Source organism: Ictalurus punctatus, unplaced genomic scaffold (assembly GCF_001660625.3).
Source record: "Ictalurus punctatus breed USDA103 unplaced genomic scaffold, Coco_2.0 Super-Scaffold_100071, whole genome shotgun sequence".
Taxonomy (NCBI): domain Eukaryota; kingdom Metazoa; phylum Chordata; class Actinopteri; order Siluriformes; family Ictaluridae; genus Ictalurus; species Ictalurus punctatus.
Window position 1 is genome coordinate 347,495 of NW_026521092.1, and position 19,024 is coordinate 366,518.

Sequence of the window (19,024 nt, forward strand, 5' to 3'; positions counted from 1 at the left end):
AATATATGCAAAAAATAAAGCACGGTCTGATGTGATGTAGCGTGATCTAGAGTATCCCAGTCCTCAGGATCAGCCAGGAATTCTACATTCTCTCGACCAAGAGCACCAAAACATGTCAGTCCCTTCACTGTCTTCAGGTTGATGAGACAAAAACGAACACCGCTTTTTCATGTTGCCAAGAAACCACAAACTGCTCTGTCCTGAAGACGTCAGAAATCTTCAAATTTCAGCTTTACCTCTGACTGTTCCACCTCCCGTCCAATCAGAATCCAGAATTTAACAGCACATGGTGTAAATAACTGGATATCTTTTTGGTTCTTTTCTTCCAGGCGGTATGAGACCGAACACGTTGGTTCTGGGGTTCTATGACGACATTCCTCCTAAGGACCGGCTCCAAGATCGTTCGTTCCACTCGAGCAGATCTCTGGAAAACCCCGTGTTTCCTGACGAGCCGGAAGATCCGGTCTTTCATTTCCCTCCTCTCCGCGGCAGCATGGACGGAGCCTGGCAGGGGAAAGTGATCGGCCCTCAGGAGTACGTCAGCGTGATCGCGGATGCCGTGAAGATGCTGAAGAACGTGGCGTTGGCGAGGTACTTCTGCCAGTTCGACCACACCAGGGCCCGTCAGAACGCCGTCTTCGTGGACGTGTGGCCCGTCAACCTGCTCCGACCCGACAGCTGCTCTTACGTCGACACTTGCTCACTTTTCCTTCTCCAGCTGGCCTGCATTCTCAACATGACCAGGGCGTGGCGCAAGGCCAGGCTCCGCCTCTTCCTGTGCGTGGAGACGGGGCGGAGTCTGAAGGAGGCGGAGCGTAAGCTGGGTCAGCTGCTGAAGGAGCTCCGGATGAAGGCGGACATTTTCACAGTGCCGTGGGACGCTCAGGTGGCGCTGCACTGGCAGAGGCAGACCAGCTCTAAAAAACGAAAGAAGAACGGAGGAGAGACCGAGGAAGAGGCGGAGCTTGAAGAGGAGGAGGAAGAGGAGGAGCCAGAGGAGGAGGAGTATGCAAACGGTTACCACAGCAACACTTCCCGCCTGACGGACGACTACTTACTTGCTGTTAATAGGCTGATCAGCGACCAGCCCTGCCCTCCCCCTGCTGTGCGTTTCCTGTATTTGCCCCGCCCACCTGCTGACACACGCCGGTACTGTGACTATCTGCATCAGCTGGAGCTGCTGAGCCGTGACCTTGGGCCCACTTTACTTATCCACGGGGTCACGCCCGTCATCACTACTGACCTTTGACCTTCACAAGGGTGGCAAAAACTGTAGCGAACAGAAGGTCTGTTAGAAAAGCTCCACTTCCCTCTCGTTTATTCTCCGCATTGTTCCCTCGTTTTTATTCGTTTCCCTTTCTCTCTCTTTTCCCTTTTTTCTTTTTCCCTTTTATTTATTTTTCTCCTTTTTGCTCGTTTAGTTTTTTCCCTTTGTTTCCTTTTTTTTTTTCTTTTTCTTTTGTTCCTTCCTTCATTTTTCCTGCCTCCCTCCTGATCCTCTTGATCCTCTTCCTCACACAGCGATGGAGAGATGGTTTGTAAATATTAAGAGTCATGCTCTCTGCTGACACATATTTCAGTATTTTCCAGGAACAGGTCTGGACCTCGGTGTTTCTATGGATACAAATGTCGAAATATCGTTCGCCTCGGCGTTACACGACATCACATCGGCTAAAAATCGCATTTCCTTCTCGGTTATAAATCCTCCATTTTGAGTCACTTCGACTAAAATGTGTCGGTTATTATTAAACGATGCAAACGGTGATGCCGCCGTCGACACGCAGACGACACGCAGACGTCACGCGCACGCTCCGCGCACACGGTGCTGAGTGATCAGGCCAACTGTTCACGTCTCCAGCAATCAGAGTTCAGGATCAACACGGAGAGATTCTGTCCAGCGGCACTGCACAGGGTCAGTCAAATCCTTTAGCTTCCAGTTTCAATTCTTAAAGCATACAGCTAGCTTTGATTATTTTTTTTAAATCTCTTTTTTTTGTAGAAAATTTAGAAATGAACAGTGTGCGTTAAACCTGTGATAAAGCAGCAGTGTTAATTCAGTGATGATCCGATGATAGAAACCTAATATAACTGTAACTGTTCCCAATCTACTGTCTACTACTCATCTCCCTCCTACTTCATTATACAGCACCTTCAGTCTTCATCTAGACTATCGTTGATTTGACTTGACTTTAAAAAATCAAAAATTAAATACAAATTAGATTTAAAAATAAACGAATAAAAAAGCACAATACGGAAACAAGTGATTTTTATTTATTTATTTATTTATTTAAATTCTCAAATTTAAGGACTAGCAAATTCCAGTTAAAGTATCATTAAAGGTTGACTTTCTTTAAAGACACGTGACGTGACCTTTCACACAAACCGGATCTTTTTGAATACAGCTGTTGGACAGGAATGACCAGCGCCACACCAAATTAATGCGTCCACAATCGCGAGTTGTACATAATAATAATAATAATAATAATAATAATAATAATAATAATAATAATACAAAAATACCAAATTTATTTTGCAAATAAATGTTGTATTTTTATTTCAATATTTTTTTTTCCCTTTATGACTCAGTTCTTTGACCAACTTGATTAGAACTGTTCAGAAATGTTAGTTAATATATTAATATTAATAATAATAATAATATTATTGATGGGTTCAAGTCGAGATGCGATTGTCTGCTGTGTAAAAAAGAGGTTCAGAAGCCGTTCACGTGCTGCTCTTTTCTGAAATAATAAACACAATAATATAAACAACAACAAAACAACGTCTCCAAGCAGTGCACATAGAATCAAAAGAATTCCTCGCAGTTAAACATTTCCTTAAACATCATGCTAAGAACAGAAACGGATGCGAATGAATGAATAATTCTGATGGTTGTTATTATTAATGAATGAATGAAAGTAATTACTTTAATTCATCCGAATGAGTTATTTATAACTGAGTAATCTGTTATTTTAATAAAAACCTTTTCTTTCACCGTGGCGCTTTTATTACGCGCGTGTCGGTTCTGTGACTTTTTAAAGACACCGGGACGTTTCCTCTTTCAGACAGAGCACTTATCAGACACTTCCTGTTGTGGTGGGGTGGTTTTTTTTTTTTTTGGTTTGAAAATTACAGCCGGCGTTCAGTCGCTCGTGTCGCTTTGCGGCTCTGAAAGTACGAGCTGAAACTCAGAAATGTTCATTTTGTGCTCCACAGACTCGGAACAACGCGGCGACACTTCCTACACATCTCTCCTGTTTAAAGTTTGGCGCAGACTGAGGAGGATAAAATAACACAAACTTATGCATCTCTCTGTAATATTGGATGAATGCTGAGTGATTTTTATAAAATCGGAGCAGAACTTGTGATTAATCTGTGAAATGTAATAACAGCACGAATCTGGAGGCATGAACGAGTCTCGACGGCAATATTTAAACCATTCCACGAGTGCGTGGTGGTGCGTCGGAGATGAAAAGACTTTGGAGATTTAACGAGTAATTTCACACACTGATTTATCGACTGGGAGTTTAGTCGGAGAACGAAGACGAACAGAACCGCAGACTCGAACACATGCTGTGTGTTTTTGGGCCAAATTTAACTCGTGCCTTTAAAATCAATTTGAGTAAACACTTTACATTAAAGTTTACTAACATTCATTCACCGGATTAATTAATGAGCATAAAAGAAACTCCAGCGCGAATAAACTGCTCCATTTAACGCAGTAAGATTACACCTCGGCTCTCCTCCTTTCCTACCTTTAGACGTTCTGATCCCTTCTTTCTTTCCCTTTTTTGTTTGCTCTTTTCTTTATTGCTTCCATTATTCTTTTTTTTATTCTTTTTTTCTTCCTTTTTTCCCCATTTGTGCTCCCTTCCATTTTCCAGTTTTTCATTTTTCATTTCTTCCCTTTTTCTTTCTTTTTCTTTCTTTCTGTCTGTCCATCTCTTTCTTTTGTCTTTTTGTCTTTTTTTCTTTGTCTCTTTCTTTGTCTTTCCGTCTTCATTCTGTCTTCCTTCTGTGTCTCGGTCTTTCTTTCTGTCGGTCCAGCTCTTTCTTTCTTTCTGTCGCTTTCTTTTTTTGAATTTCCGTCTTCCTTCCGTCTCCCTTCTGTCTGTCTGTCTTTCTTTGTCTGTCCATCTCTTTCTTTGTCTTTCCGTCTTCCTTCTGTCTCCCTTCTGTCTGTCTGTCTGTCTGTCTTTCTTTGTCTGTCCATCTCTTTCTTTGTCTTTCCGTCTCCCTTCTGTCTGTCTGTCTGTCTGTCTGTCTGTCTGTCTGTCTGTCTGTCTGTCTTTGTCTGTCCATCTCTTTCTTTGTCTTTCCGTCTTCCTTCCGTCTTCCTTCCGTCTCCCTTCTGTCTGTCTGTCTGTCTGTCTGTCTTTCTTTGTCTGTCCATCTCTTTCTTTGTCTTTCTGTCTTCCTACCGTCTCCCTTCTGTCTGTCTGTCTGTCTGTCTTTCTTTGTCTGTCCATCTCTTTCTTTGTCTTTCTGTCTTCCTTCCATCTCCCTTCTGTCTGTCTGTCTTTCTTTGTCTGTCCATCTCTTTCTTTGTCTTTCCGTCTTCCTTCCGTCTCCCTTCTGTCTGTCTGTCTGTCTGTCTTTGGTTCAGTGTTGGTGAAGTGCACCTGCGTGAATGTTTATTCAGCCCTTGACTAAAAATAAATGAGCATAAATGAGATGTTAATGATTTGCTGAACTCTGGCCTCCAGGTGTAAATATTAAACCTGGTTTTCAGTCTCGGTTCTGAATTCTAATGGAGTTCTAAAAGTTGTTCAGTGTGAGATGATGTTTTCCTCACCGAGATGAACGTGAATTAGTGTAGCTGTTCGTTATTTAATATGAACCCCGTCATGAAAGTTTTGAGTTAATAGATAAAGATCAGTGACGTGAACTTTAATGTAAAGTGATTAAACCTTGTGTACTCAATGTTTTATTTTACTTGAGTGAAACCAAAGTGTGTGTGTGTGTGTGTGTGTGTGTGTGTGTGTGTGTGTGTGTGTGTGTGTGTGTGTTTACCTACAATAATAAAATATTAATAATAAGTTTTCTGTATGTTTACTACTAAAATATACTGAATGTACGACATGGTGTTAACTGACATTTGCTTTTAATCCGGAAGATGCCCTGATATAATCGGGTTTATATTTTCAGGTCTGTTCACATGTAGAATTTTCATTCTGAATTAAATTAAAGTGTTTTGTTTACTTTGTGTTATTCGGTATTTATTTTGATTTACTGTCCAGAATGAGATTTTATTTTCTTCTTTAATAAACATCCATCACATCACTGTTTTATTTAAGAAAAATATCTGAAACTAAGTGAACAAATATCACCACCACGGTGTTGGAATGTTAACACGGCATGACGATGTGTATCGATGAGATTAATACATCGGGACATGAGGAATTGATTATATGGAGTATTAGAATGTTAACATCGTACATGTTCTCATACAGCACAGGAATGTTGACCAGGGCCAGTCTGTGAATGTGAGCAGGTTCATTGACCAACATCATTTTCATTGTTTTTCTGATTAGGAGGCGTGGGGGTTTGGGGTTTAGGGTAATGTCTTGGGGGGTTTAGGGTAAGGGGTTTGGGGTTCAAGGTAATGGGGGTTTAGGGTAAGGGGTTTGGGGTTCAAGGTAATGGGGGTTTAGGGTAAGGGCATGGGGGTTTAGGGTAAGGGGTTTGGGCCTGGGGGTTTAGGGTAAGGGCATGGGGGTTTAGGGTAAGGGGTTTGGGCCTTAGGGTTTAGGGTAAGGGCATGGGGGTTTAGGGTAAGGGGTTTGGGCCTTAGGGTTTAGGGTAAGGGCATGGGAGTTTAGGGTTTGGGGTTCAAGGTAATGGGGGTTTAGGGTAAGGGCATGGGGGTTTAGGGTAAGGGCCTGGGGGTTTAGGGTAAGGGCATGGGAGTTTAGGGTAAGGGCATGGGGGTTTAGGGTAAGGGGTTTGGGAGTGCAGGTTTATTGTAAGGGTGTAGGGTAAGGGGTTTGGGAGTGGGGGTTTATTGTAAGGGTGTAGGGTAAGGGCATGGGGGTTTAGGGTAAGGGGTTTGGGAGTGGGGGTTTATTGTAAGGGTGTAGGGTAAGGGGTTTGGGAGTGGGGGTTTATTGTAAGGGTGTAGGGTAAGGGGTTTGGGAGTGGGGGTTTATTGTAAGGGTGTAGGGTAAGGGGTTTGGGGTTTAAGGTAATGTCTTGGGGGTTTAGGGTAAGGGGTTTGGGCGTGGGGGTTTAGGGTAAGGGCGTGGGGGTTTAGGGTAAGGGCGTGGGGGTGTAGGGTAAGGGCGTGGGGGTGTAGGGTAAGGGCGTGGGGGTGTAGGGTAAGGGGTTTGGGCGTGGGGGTGTAGGGTAAGGGGTTTGGGCGTGGGGGTGTAGGGTTTGGGCGTGGGGGTTTAGGGTAAGGGGTTTGGGAGTTGGGGTGTAGGGTAAGGGCGTGGGGGTTTAGGGTAAGGGGTTTGGGCGTGGGGGTGTAGGGTAAGGGCGTGGGGGTGTAGGGTAAGGGGTTTGGGGTTTAAGGTAATGTCTTGGGGGTTTAGGGTAAGGGGCATGGTTTGCACTTCAGGGTGGTTTGAGTGGACTGAGCCCCCCCCAATCTGAGCCCCCCCCAATCTGAGCCCCAGCAGCCCCCAACAAGAATAAAGTCTAAGCCCAAAATGTAAGTAATTGATACATTTTTCCTTATTATTATAACAGTACATTTCCATTCTTGTTTAAAGAAAGCGTGACTGGCTCAACTGGCTCAGCACTGCTCGGGCACAGGTGGCGTTTTAAACAAGGACACATCTGTCAGTGTTTGTTGGATGATTTAAAACAACATTACTGAAGTTGGTGGTAACTGGAGGGATTTCTTTGTTTAAGGACGTGGAAGCAAGTGCTACAAGTCTGTTTATTAACACATTTTACTGAAAAAGTGATACAGGAATTTCAAGCTAGCATCACAAGTGTTAGCTGGACTGCTAGCATTGACTGCATTAGCGACACATTGCTGCAATTCAGCTCAATTCAGATTTATTTGTATGCAAAATTTCACTGGGAGCCAATGCAGTGTGGATAAGATCGGGGTGATGTGTCGTATCTTCTAGTTCTAGTTAGGACTCTAGCAGGTGCATTCTGGACTAACTGGAGCTTGTTTATGCTCCTACTGGAACATCCAGACAGTAAGGCAGTACAGTAATCTAGTCTAGAGGTGACGAATGCATGAACTAGTATTTCCGCATCATGTAGTGACAATATATTTCTTATCTTAGAAATATTTCTGAGATGAAAGAAGACTATCCTAGTAATATTATCTACACGAGCATCAAATTATAGACTGGAGTCAATAATCACTGCAAGGTCTTTAACTGCTGCACATGATGAAACAGAAAGTCCATCCAGAGTTACTGTGAGATCAGAAAGATTACTTCTAGCTACACGTGGGCCTAATAAAAGTATTTCTGTCTTATCAGAATTAAGTAAAAGGAAGTTAATAATCATCTAAAGTCTAATGTCCTTTACACTTTCCTCAACTTTACTAAGCTTCTGTCTGTCCTCTGGCTTCGCTGAAACATACAGCTGTGTCTCATCAGCATAACAGTGGAAGATAATTCCATGTTTACGAATAATTTGACCCAGAGGTAGCGTATATAAAGTAAAGAGCAGTGGGCCTAAAACAGAACCTTGTGGAACACCAGACTTACCTCAGTATGCACAGAGACGTCTCCATTTACATCTACGAACATAACGATTGGTCAGATAAGACCTGAGCCAGGAGAGGACTGTTCCCTTAATACCAACAACATTTTCTAATCTATCAAGGAGAATAGTGTGATCTATAGTATCAAAAGCTGCACTAAGGTCGAGTAACACAAGCAGCGAGACACAACCCTGATCAGAGGCCAGTAGAAGGTCATTTACTACTTTAATAACGCTGTCTCTGTGCTATGATGAGGTCTAAACCCCGACTGGTACATTTCATGACTGTTATTCCTATGTAAGTACGAGCATAACTGCTGTGTACAACCTTTTCTAAGATTTGATATTGGCCTATAGTTGGACAAGATTGACTGATTGATTGATTTAACTTTATTCTCCACCAATGTGGAAATTCTTTTTTGGCTTCTCAAACACAAATAAACCCTAAATTATACACATACACACAATGTACAACTATAGGCCACTATATTGACAAGGTTTGAGGTCAGGTTTAATAACTGCTACATACCAGTGCTAAGGGAAGAGTTGATTATTTTTTTTAGAAGGGATTTGGTAACTTCTGTAATAATCTGTTTGAAGAAACATGCAGGTAAGGGATCTAGTATACAGGAAATTAATTAAATTAGTTCAATACTGCTACATTATTATCTACAGGGTTAGTTATATGACACTGGTTTTTTGTGTAATGTTTTCAATTTTGCCGGTGAAAAACTCCATGAACGCGTCGCTGCTATATGGTGATTGTGATTGTGTGCATGTTTCTGTGGTGGATTTATTCCTAGTTCACTTTGCTACAGTATTGAATAAGAATCTAGACTCCAGACTGCTGCTGCTGGAGAAGAGTGGAGCGCTCACTGCACACACACTTCCTCGTCCTGCGTAGCGCTGCTCCTGCGTTTCCGGATCCGGTTCCTTCACTACTCTCACGACGGTGTTTTACACCTAATGTGAATGTGTCATAGCTCTGAACGTAAGGCCGTTTGTTCGGGATGGAAATATTCGGGACGCAAAAAAGACGTTCTTGCTTTCTCTTATCGGCTTTGATGTGTTTGAGTGAATAAATGCTGATTTTCTTAGCACTTGTAATTACAAAACACGGCTAGTCTCCATTCAAGTGGCATGTGCACAGAGGATTTAATATACATAGACGTAATAACACACACACACCAACCCAGAGTGCAATTCAAACAGTAGTAATGGGCTAGCTGAGTGTGTGTGTGTGTGTGTGTGTGTGTGTGAGAGAGAGAGTGAGAGTGTATGGTGTGGTAGAATAAGGATACTGAACTGCCATTATTACCATCGTCGTCGCCATGGGTACATGAGATGCCATAAGCGACCTCGCTCAGTAAACCACACCAAACACACACACACTGCCCACTCTCAAGTCCAGCTTCACACAAATTCTCTCGAGCTATTTCACTCTCTCTGGCAATTTATGTTTTTGCATCTCAGAACTGCTGTGTGTGTGTGTGTGTGTGTGTGTGTGTGTGTGTGTGTGTGTGTGTGTGTGTGTGTGTTTCGGTTTGAGGCCATAGGCAAATATGACATTTGTTCCAGTCATGCATCAGATGGGAAATTGGATAGTTTATGGTGTGTGTGTCTGTGTGTGTGTGTGAGAGAGAGAGAGAGAGAGAATGTGGTTGGAGTAGTTCATAAACTCAATACAATGTGGACACATTTTTATCTCACACACACACACACACACACACAGTTAACAATTGTGTAACTGCCTTACTCTGTGTTATTACTCTGTGTGTGTGTGGTTGTAGTTGTCCACAGATGGCTTGGTGGAACTTTCTGGAACATCATCCAGAGCTATAACAGATTTCTGAAAGCCTCTGAGTCACCCGGTCATGCAGCAGCAACAGTCGGGTCTCGAGGGCAGCTGGCAGCGATGTACTCCCACGTAGCGGGGCAGAACCCGGGTCAACACTGGTGTCTGCAGGGAGGCAACCTCCAGGGCACCAAATGGTACTCCAGCTGGAGACTCCACCCTCCAGGAGCCTGGGGCTAACACTGACATAAACACCAGCATGGTCACGGTCCCTTGAATAGATTCTTAGAAAAAAAAGGTTCTATTAAGGTTCCTTAACTTCTTAAGTTTTGCTTGAAAGCCTTTCAGATAAGGAACCAAACAGGTGTCCTGCCAAAAGGACAAATCCATCCTGATCAACTGACATGTCCCAGAATGCAATGCAGCCGAGTCACGTCAGAGAGTTGGCTCGTCTAGTTAGCGATGTACGAGATGATGGGCGTGATGGTTCCGACGGCGTTGTTTGAGCAGAGTGTACAGATGAGGAGCTGAAGGACTAAAGCACGGCCGCATCATTCTCTGTAGGCTGAGATGAAGTGACGGCTAAGTCCCGCTGCACCACTATCAGCAAGGCATTGTGGGTAATGTAGGAAACCGCTCACCACACCAAACCTAGATCAACCTGAAAGGCTTGATGTATGTAATGAATGTATGATCAGTATATGATCATCAGTTGTGCGAAAGACTTTCACTGTGGTGAGCGGTGTCCTACATTACCCACAATTCTCTTTCAACCCCTCATCCGTACACGCTGTTCAAACTCCGCCATCATGCTCGTCATCTCGTACATGGCCCAGCCAACTCTCTGCTGTAACTCAGCTGCATTGCATTCTGGGACTTAGTGTCCGGCATTTGCATCGACGTCTCCACTACTTCTCCACTGGCTTTCTTATTCATATGAATTTGAATGAATATTCATGCAGAAATAAATATGCTTGTCATCTTCTCATTCACATATCACCGTATCATCGTGTGCGTAAGACGGTCGTCTAGTGACTTCTGCTCTTCTAGGTGTGAACTACACGCAGGTGAGTTTAATAATCTGACATCAATCATCCGAAAAGCCACTTAAGCAGCCGTGTAACCCGAGTCTGAGAACCAGGAACTTCCCTCACGTAAATGCTCACGTAACTTTGTACTCCATGCCTCATTAGAGAAGAACCGAGAAACGAAATCTTTAAGTGAAAGCTTGTAAGACCTGCTGAGAAGCTGACACACAGACCTACACACACACTTCCTCCTTCTTAGAACTTCTCGTCTCATAAACTGTCGGATTCTGACAGGGATTTATACACTTTGGCACGTTGCTCAGAGTGTTTGAAAATGGAGTCCATTTCCATTAAATGTGTGAAAGCACTGTGCATGACTCAAAGGGAATCGGTAAATGGCGGTTAAATTATGCACTTGCTCTGAATACTTACTCATGCTGTTATTTGTCTCAGTTATGTCAAGATGTTTTTTTTTTTTGTCTGGACCTCGCTTTGAGTCGTGCGTAGTGCTCTCGCATTTCATGGAAGTGCACTCCGTATTCAAAGACGGATCTCCACACAAAAGTGCATAAATCTCTGTCAGAAATCTTACAGCATGAGACAGGAGGGAGGCGAGAGATCCTGAGAGGAAGGAAGCGCGCACGTGTTCTCTGTTTCAATGAACAACGCTTTTACTAATTAAAAACTCTCGACATCTTTAATCTCACGGCACCGTTCCATTCCGGATCCTGATTGGTCGGAAGGTGTGGATTCATTTTCTAGAACGGCGGCTCTGACAGCAGTGCAGCCGCAAATCACCGGTTTATGTCCATGCGTTCGTTCTAATACGTCACCGTTTCTATAGCAACAGCTCAGTCCTGGTGGACGCTCCATGTAAATAGATTACAAAAAGGTAACGGGGGGGGGGGGGGGGGGGCAAATCAAAATGGAAGGAGTCTACAGTGTCAGTGCTTTGTAACAGTCAGAGGTAACGCTATAACTTTTCAGACATCTTCAAGACAGACGAGTTCATGCTTTGCGGTTTCTCGATTTATGCGTTTTTTTGTTTTTTTTTATGTTAATAACTTCAAGAGAGAGGAAAGAGCGCGGCCGGGGGAGAACGACTGTTTATAGCTGCTGTACCGTAAACAAGAACAGGGGCTAACTTGTTAGCTGGTAGAGGAGGATGGTGAAAGGAATAGACAGAAGGTGAGGGGAGAAAGAGGAGTCTTTGTAGGATTTTAATGGATTTGGCATATGTACATACCTCAGACAGCTCTCTCTCTCTCTCTCTCTCTCTCTCTCTCTCTCTCTCTCTCTCTCTCTCTCTCTCTCTCTCGGAGGTATGTCGAGAGAGACAGAGATGTGAGAGGTCATAGATACATGTTTATTTAACTCTCATTTTCACCACACACACTCACTCACTCACATCATCAGTGTCAGCGCTCACGTTTCATTGTCAGGCACAGCAGTAACCCAAACACCACACACACACACACACAGTGAGCTATGGTGTGTGTTCCCAGCGCTACGCCTTAACAGATTCAATCTAGAGAGTCTTGTTGTTTTATACTCTCTCTTTTTGAATTGCTGAAATGTTAATTCTAACAGGAATGATAGTACTGATTATAGTAATAAGAATTTAAAATAAAACTATTCCATCAGCAGCCTGGGCTCACACACACACACACACACACACTGCAAATACCGTACAGTATCCCAGAGTGCTTTGCAAACACACCTGACTGTGAGAAAGTGTAGTGCAGACGCATTTGGGAGTTGTTTCCACCTCGTTAATTTAAAGGTGTAAAATCCAGTACGCATTACGTGTAATTAAGCAGAGGATGGAGTACGGTCTATGGGCGCCCTGAAGTCTGTTCATTACCCACTTATCATTACTTATCCCCTACACACAGAACAAACTGACACACAGCATCAGTCTTAATATCACTGTCTTACTTCTACCTTCTCTCTCTTTCAGTTCTCTCCCCCCCCCCCCCCCCCCCCCCTCTCTCCCTGCTCTAGTGAGTTTTATGTGACAGCACCATTTTCTGCTTGGCCTGAAGAACAAACACAGAGTCATAAATGTGTCACCACTCGCCCGTCTCACTTACTCTCTCTCGGAGTATATGTACAAGATCCCTACTCACCCTACAGATCATCTATACTCTTTCTCATCTACACTTCCTCTCCACTCCACCAATTTCTACCTGTAACAAAACCCGCTACATGCCAAACTACCGACTCATCTCGTGTATCTTACTCATCTACCTTCCACCTATACTCAACCCGTCTATACTGGTTCTCATCCACACCCCACCTACTCATCTACACTCCAACATACCCCACTATACTCAACCCAGTTATACTGGTTCTCATCCACACTCCACCTACTCATCCACACTCCAACATACCCCACTATACTCAACCCGTCTATACTGGTTCTCATCCACACTCCAACATACCCCACTATACTCAACCCATCTATACTGGTTCTCATCTACACTCCAACATACCCCACTATACTCAACCCATCTATACTGGTTCTCATCCACACTCCAACATACCCCACTATACTCAACCCGTCTATACTGGTTCTCATCCACACTCCAACATACCCCACTATACTCAGCCCATCTATACTGGTTCTCATCCACACTCCACCTACTCATCTACACTCCAACATACCCCACTTTACTCAACCCATCTATACTGGTTCTCATCCACACTCCACCTACTCATCTACACTTCAACATACCCCACTATACTCAACCCATCTATACTGGTTCTCATCCACACTCCAACATACCCCACTATACTCAACCCATCTATACTGGTTCTCATCCACACTCCAACATACCCCACTATACTCAACCCATCTATACTGGTTCTCATCCACACTCCAACATACCCCACTATACTCAACCCATCTATACTGGTTCTCATCCACACTCCAACATACCCCACTATACTCAACCCATCTATACTGGTTCTCATCCACACTCCACCTACTCATCTACACTCCAACATACCCCACTTTACTCAACCCATCTATACTGGTTCTCATCCACACTCCACCTACTCATCCACACTCCAACATACCCCACTATACTCAACCCATCTATACTGGTTCTCATCCACACTCCAACATACCCCACTATACTCAACCCATCTATACTCCTACTCTACACACCAAACTATTAATCTACACTCAACCGGTCTATCTTACTTGTCGGCTTTCCACCTACAGTCATGTGAAAAAAATAAGTACACCCCATAGAAAGTTTTTGACATATTTTAACAAGCAAACATTTGATGATCTTTGAAACGGTACCTAGTAATAAACTTGATATACTTGGGAAAAAAACAACAACAGCATGTTCAATCATTTATTCACAGAAATATCAATAGATGTGATATTCTTCTGTGGATAAAGTAAGTACTGTTGGCCTCAGAAGCCAGTATTGCCTCCTTTATCAGAAATAACTTCTTGTAGATGTTTTATATAATTGTCCACCAGTCTCTCTCATCAGCTGGCTGGAATTTTTTGACCACTCTTCCATGCAATTTTCCTTCAGTTGCGAGATGTTTGAGGGTTTTCTTGCATGTTCTGCCCGTTTCAAATCCCCCCACAACATTTCAATGGGATTCAAATCCAGGATTTGACTCGGCCATTCATAACCCTCCATTTCTTCTTTCTGAGCCGTTAATTGGTGGATTTGCTCGTGTGCTTAGGATCATTATCCTGTTGAAAGGTCCAACTTTCAGTTCAACTTCAACTTTTGGACAGAATTAATAGCTGAATCAATGACTGCAAGCTGTCCAGTCCCTGAGGCAGTGAAGCAACCCCAAACCATAACATTTCCACCACCGTGCTTCACAGGTGGTATGAGGTGCTTCTCCTGAAAAGCTGCCTTTGGTCTGTGCCAAACATGTCTGCTGTTACTGTCACCAAACAACTCTGTATTTGAATTGTCTGTCTGGTTCACATTATTCCAGAAGGCCTGGTCTTTGCCTCCATGCTCATCGGCAAACTGTAGTCTTGCAAACGCTTTTTCCTGACTCGCCTCCCATGCAGGTCAAATCTGTGTAATCTCTTTCTGATTGTAGAAGCGTGCACTTTGACACCAACAGCTGCAAGACTTACTAGCAGATCCTGTGATGAAATTCTAGGGGTCTTGGAGATGTCTTTTTGCATCAGACAGCCTGCTCTTGCGTTGAATTTTGGGCTGAATCTACACGCGCAACAATTTCTGAACTATAGACAGACACGCGCACACACAATTAGACAGCAAACACACACAGAAAATGATGGCACAAGTGCCCTAACACCCGCAGTGTGTTTGTGAGTTCATTGTTTCTTTTTTCAGGTGAGCAGTCAGGATGTGTTAATGCTGACGTTAATGTGTGTGTGTGTGTGTGTGTGTGTGTGTGTAGAAACAGCAGGGGTGAAGCTCAATTATTGTGCATTCTGCATGAACAGCTCGCAGTACTTTACTCACGCTCCCTCTCACCCAGCATGCCAATTACCAACAATGCTAACAGACAAGCAAACAAACAAGCACAAACAATTAAGATGTTCATTGTTTCTCTCACACACACACACACACACACACACACACACACACACACACACACATCCTTTCTCTCACTCTCTCTCTCTCTTTCTATCTCTTTCTCACTCTCTCCTAATTTTTTCTCGCGCAGTTCTAATTGTCGAGCAGGAGTTATAATTTAGAGCCAGGCTGCTCCCACCTCGATCGGAGCCGAACGCACTCACCTGAGGAAAACAATCCTATCAGTGGGGGGGGGGGTGGGGGGGTGCGGGTGGGTAATTACAGAGGGAGAGTAGGAAAGTGTGCAAGAGAAAGGAAAAAGACATCATTGAGTGAACATTGAACTCAATTACAGGATGGACAGAAAAACACTTAGAGAACGAACGAGCGAGGGGCCTTGAGGAAAAGAGGGACGGAGATTAAAGGCCAAAAATGAACAAAAATACTGGAGAAAGTGATTCATGGTGGAGAGAGTGGTAAAACCTCAGGGTAGATAAAAACAGGAAGAGAAGTGGTGTGCTAGGAGAGGCCTATAATAATATATAATGAGTAATAAACAGTGTGTGTGTGTGTGAGAGAGAGAGGGAGAGAGACGATGTTATTGTAAAATACCTACTGATGAGTTACTGTTATCACCCTGAAGTTGATAACAGCATGTATCATGTCCAGAAGTGATTTCTTCCTCTAATACAACAGCAGTTTGTCAACAATTACCATGTTTACTATCAGTAAACGAGACTATCAGTGTATAGTTACATGTAACATTGTGCAAGTTCCTTCCTGTTCTGATGTACGGTATCGCAGCGATAAACGTTCTCTGTCTCACCGGCCTCTCTTTATTCTCTCTCTTCAAGTTAATAAGACAAAAAACTCAATTCAGAAACTGAGAAGTAAACTCCTCTGACCTGGAGATTTGGGGAAACTTCCAGTTCCAGCGTCACCTCTGACTGTTACACAGCTCTGACACTGGAGACTCCTTCCATACACGTTACAGAAATAAACATCTGCTCGGAGTTGAAAACGTCGTCATCTCAATGCTATTTTAAATCAGTTTATCATCAGTAGAGCGTCCGTTGTACACGTCGCCGTGAAGGAGCTGTTGCTATAGAAACGATAACGTATTAGAACGAGCGCATTAACGTAAAGCTGTGATTCGTCACCTTCTGACCAATCAGGATGCAGAATTGAGAACCAGGTGTGGTGTAAAACTGTAATAAATTATAGAGCTCTGTTTTATATGTTAATTGTGATGCGGTGTTATTCTAAAAAAACAAACAAACAAACAAAAAAACGATGGGGTAGGGGGTGTGTTCATCAGTATATCAGTGTAGTAGTTTTGTGCACTTTTGTGGGCGTTAACACTTTTTTACTGGCTAACTCCTCCTCCGTTATTCGTTTTGTTAGACATTGTTATTTGTTCTCATTATTTAACGTATAACTTGATGTTGAGCGTGTAGTCGCGTGTTAACTCCCTGATTTTCATTTCATGATGTTCTTTTTTTTTTTTTTTTTTTTTTTTACGGATTTAATCGTTCAATCGGTCGTGTTTAGCTGTCGACGTGAGATGATGCAGGACTTCTCACGACGTCAGGAAAAACGCTGTTCTGGATCAAAGTGGAGATTTAATGCCTTCATTTATGAGCGGGAAAATAGCAGCTGAGCTCAAACGGAGTGTTGGGAGGGGGGGGGGATTGGGAGGGGGGATGCCTGGCAATAAGCAGTAAATTACACCATCTATACTATACGACATGAACCTGCATGTTTGGCACAGTCTTCTGGTTTTAGGGAACACAAAACCCCCAAATATTTACAAATGAGTAATTGTTTGGACCTTGTGTGGGCATTCTTATACCAAAAAAAGCACATTTTTATATATATATAAAAAAAACAAAAAAAAAACTGCAGTTTTATGTTTGAAAAGATGTGGTTAGGTGGAAATGTTGGATTATTTAGCTACTGTGTGTGTGTGTGTGTGTGTGTGTGTGTGTGTGTGTGTGTGTGTGTGTGTTCTCATCTACATCACCTCAGCGTGTAATAACATAATTAACACACAGCTAACATTCATCCAAGAAACACAGTGTACACAGGGATTAGAAAGACTTCAACCTGGTGGTGGAGACCATTCTTACTACACACACGCACACACACACACACACACACACACACACACACACACACACACACGCACACACTTTTGCATCATTTAATGCCAAGAGGTTTCTGAAACTTGCATGCTCCTCCACTGGTCGCTAGGTAACGGTGACTACCTGCCCTCGCATTTGCCATGCACAGGTGTAAATTTCTGAAATTGGATTTCCCCCGTGTGTGTGTGTGTGTGTGTGTGTGTGTGTGTGTGAGAGAGAGAGCGAGACACCACAGACAGTCTTTTGCATATATTCCATGTTGTGATTGCATGTTGTTCTGATTGGCCCGTATGGATTTGTTTACACACACAGGGGGAGAGTCACAGGGCGATGATTAGCATCTTCGTCTTCCTCCTCCTCCTCCTCTGTGTGTTCTGTTTATTCTTCTCTTCTTTCCTGCTTTCTTTCTCAGCTCACACACTCGACCCTGACAGCCCCCACTCCTGCTCTCTCTCTCTCTCTCTCTCTCTATCCCTCAATCTCTCACGAGGTCGATTATTAGCCTTCCTGCTTGATGTTCGGATTCTGAAGGGTTTCTCTCAGTACTGATAATTAGCGATGCGACTTCGAGCTCATTTCAGTGACTCTGTGATTTTGGTCACCAATCAGAGCAGCTCTTTCATTTCCCTTTTCCTCAGTAGCGTTGATGGGGTTTTTTTTCTTCTCCATATTTGAAGCAGTAAGCAATAATATGAGCAATTGTATAACCTTAGCTGTTAACCTTAACCTGAGCAATTAACCTTTTTACCTGAACAATTCAATCTTTAATGTGCACCCTAATGAACAAAGTAGTGATTTTTGCATCAGCAGGAAGCGCTACACCGTGTGCTGCATCATCAAGTCTGGTACTTTTCCGGTTATCGCAAGAAACGCCTCCTTTTTCAGGGAGAAGGTTGCTTAACTAACAAAATGTTGGAAACTGATAGTGTGAATAACGGGCATGTAACCAGAAATGCCTGATAGGTAAGTGTACAGTACACATCCGGTGATCTTTTGATGCTATGAGGAAAATATCATATCAGGATACTTGAAGAAATTTTTAAGATACACGACAGTTTACTTATCATGATGTACAGTCTGGCTCACAAACTACCAACACAACAGCAACATTTAAAAACAATTAAAATTGTCATTGTTATTAAAAAAAACAAAAAAAAAAACACCTTCCTGAAACATATAAAAAGAAATCGTCCACAATACCCAGGAGATCTCAGAAAAGTACAAATCTTTGTAATGATATTGAAATCTGATGAGGTTTTAGGTCGTATTCATGCACAAATATAGAAAATGCTACGGGGTTCACAAACTTTCAAGCACCACTCTTGGTATAATAATCGTACTGTATATTTGGTTTATTGTAGTCTCATAATAGGAAATATTAGATAAATTTGGCTCTGTTTAGGATATTTTCACTTGCTAACGTCATTTTTTTGCAGTGTATATCTTCATGTCACTCAGCCGTAGTGGGCGGAGCCTCTTAGCTCAGGGGTTTCTGCAATGCATTTTGATTACAGCTGCACTGCGTGTGATTTTACAGCGTTAGATTTTTACACAATACTGATTTCAAGTTCACAGACTGAATCAAATCATCTTTAAAGTGTTTACAAAGTGAGTCGGATTCACCTAAATGAATCGACTCCTTCACAAGTGATTCACTCCAGCTGGGAGAGGGTCCTGCTTTTCTCTGCCAGGATCTTTGGTTTCATGCCAATTCTTAAACCCTTTTTAACCCGAAATCTCACACACACCTCACACACACAACCTGTTTTTTTCACAAACACACACAAACACACACACACAATTTATTCATCCTTCCCACTATTGGCTGGAACATGGCCAGCCACTGCGCACAAT

The 19,024-nt window shown here is 43.0% G+C and overlaps 1 protein-coding gene across 3 annotated transcripts in view; it reads left to right on the forward strand.

The window, feature by feature from the left end:
* Positions 1-5,202, forward strand: part of zgc:153039 (uncharacterized protein LOC767698 homolog) — a 41,430-nt gene extending 36,228 nt beyond the window's left edge. Inside the window, exons 13-14 of one of the 3 annotated variants that reach the window (XR_008395157.1) lie at positions 330-1,912; positions 3,214-5,202. Coding sequence is in view for 2 of the 3 variants with exons in the window: in XM_053679202.1 (XP_053535177.1) it covers positions 330-1,249 (920 nt within the window). In the remaining variant the exon portion in view is untranslated. Of the gene's footprint in view, positions 1-329 lie in introns of all 3 variants that reach the window. The other 2 variants (XM_053679202.1, XM_053679201.1) reach the window with 2 other exon arrangements.
* The last annotated feature ends 13,822 nt before the right edge of the window (positions 5,203-19,024 follow it).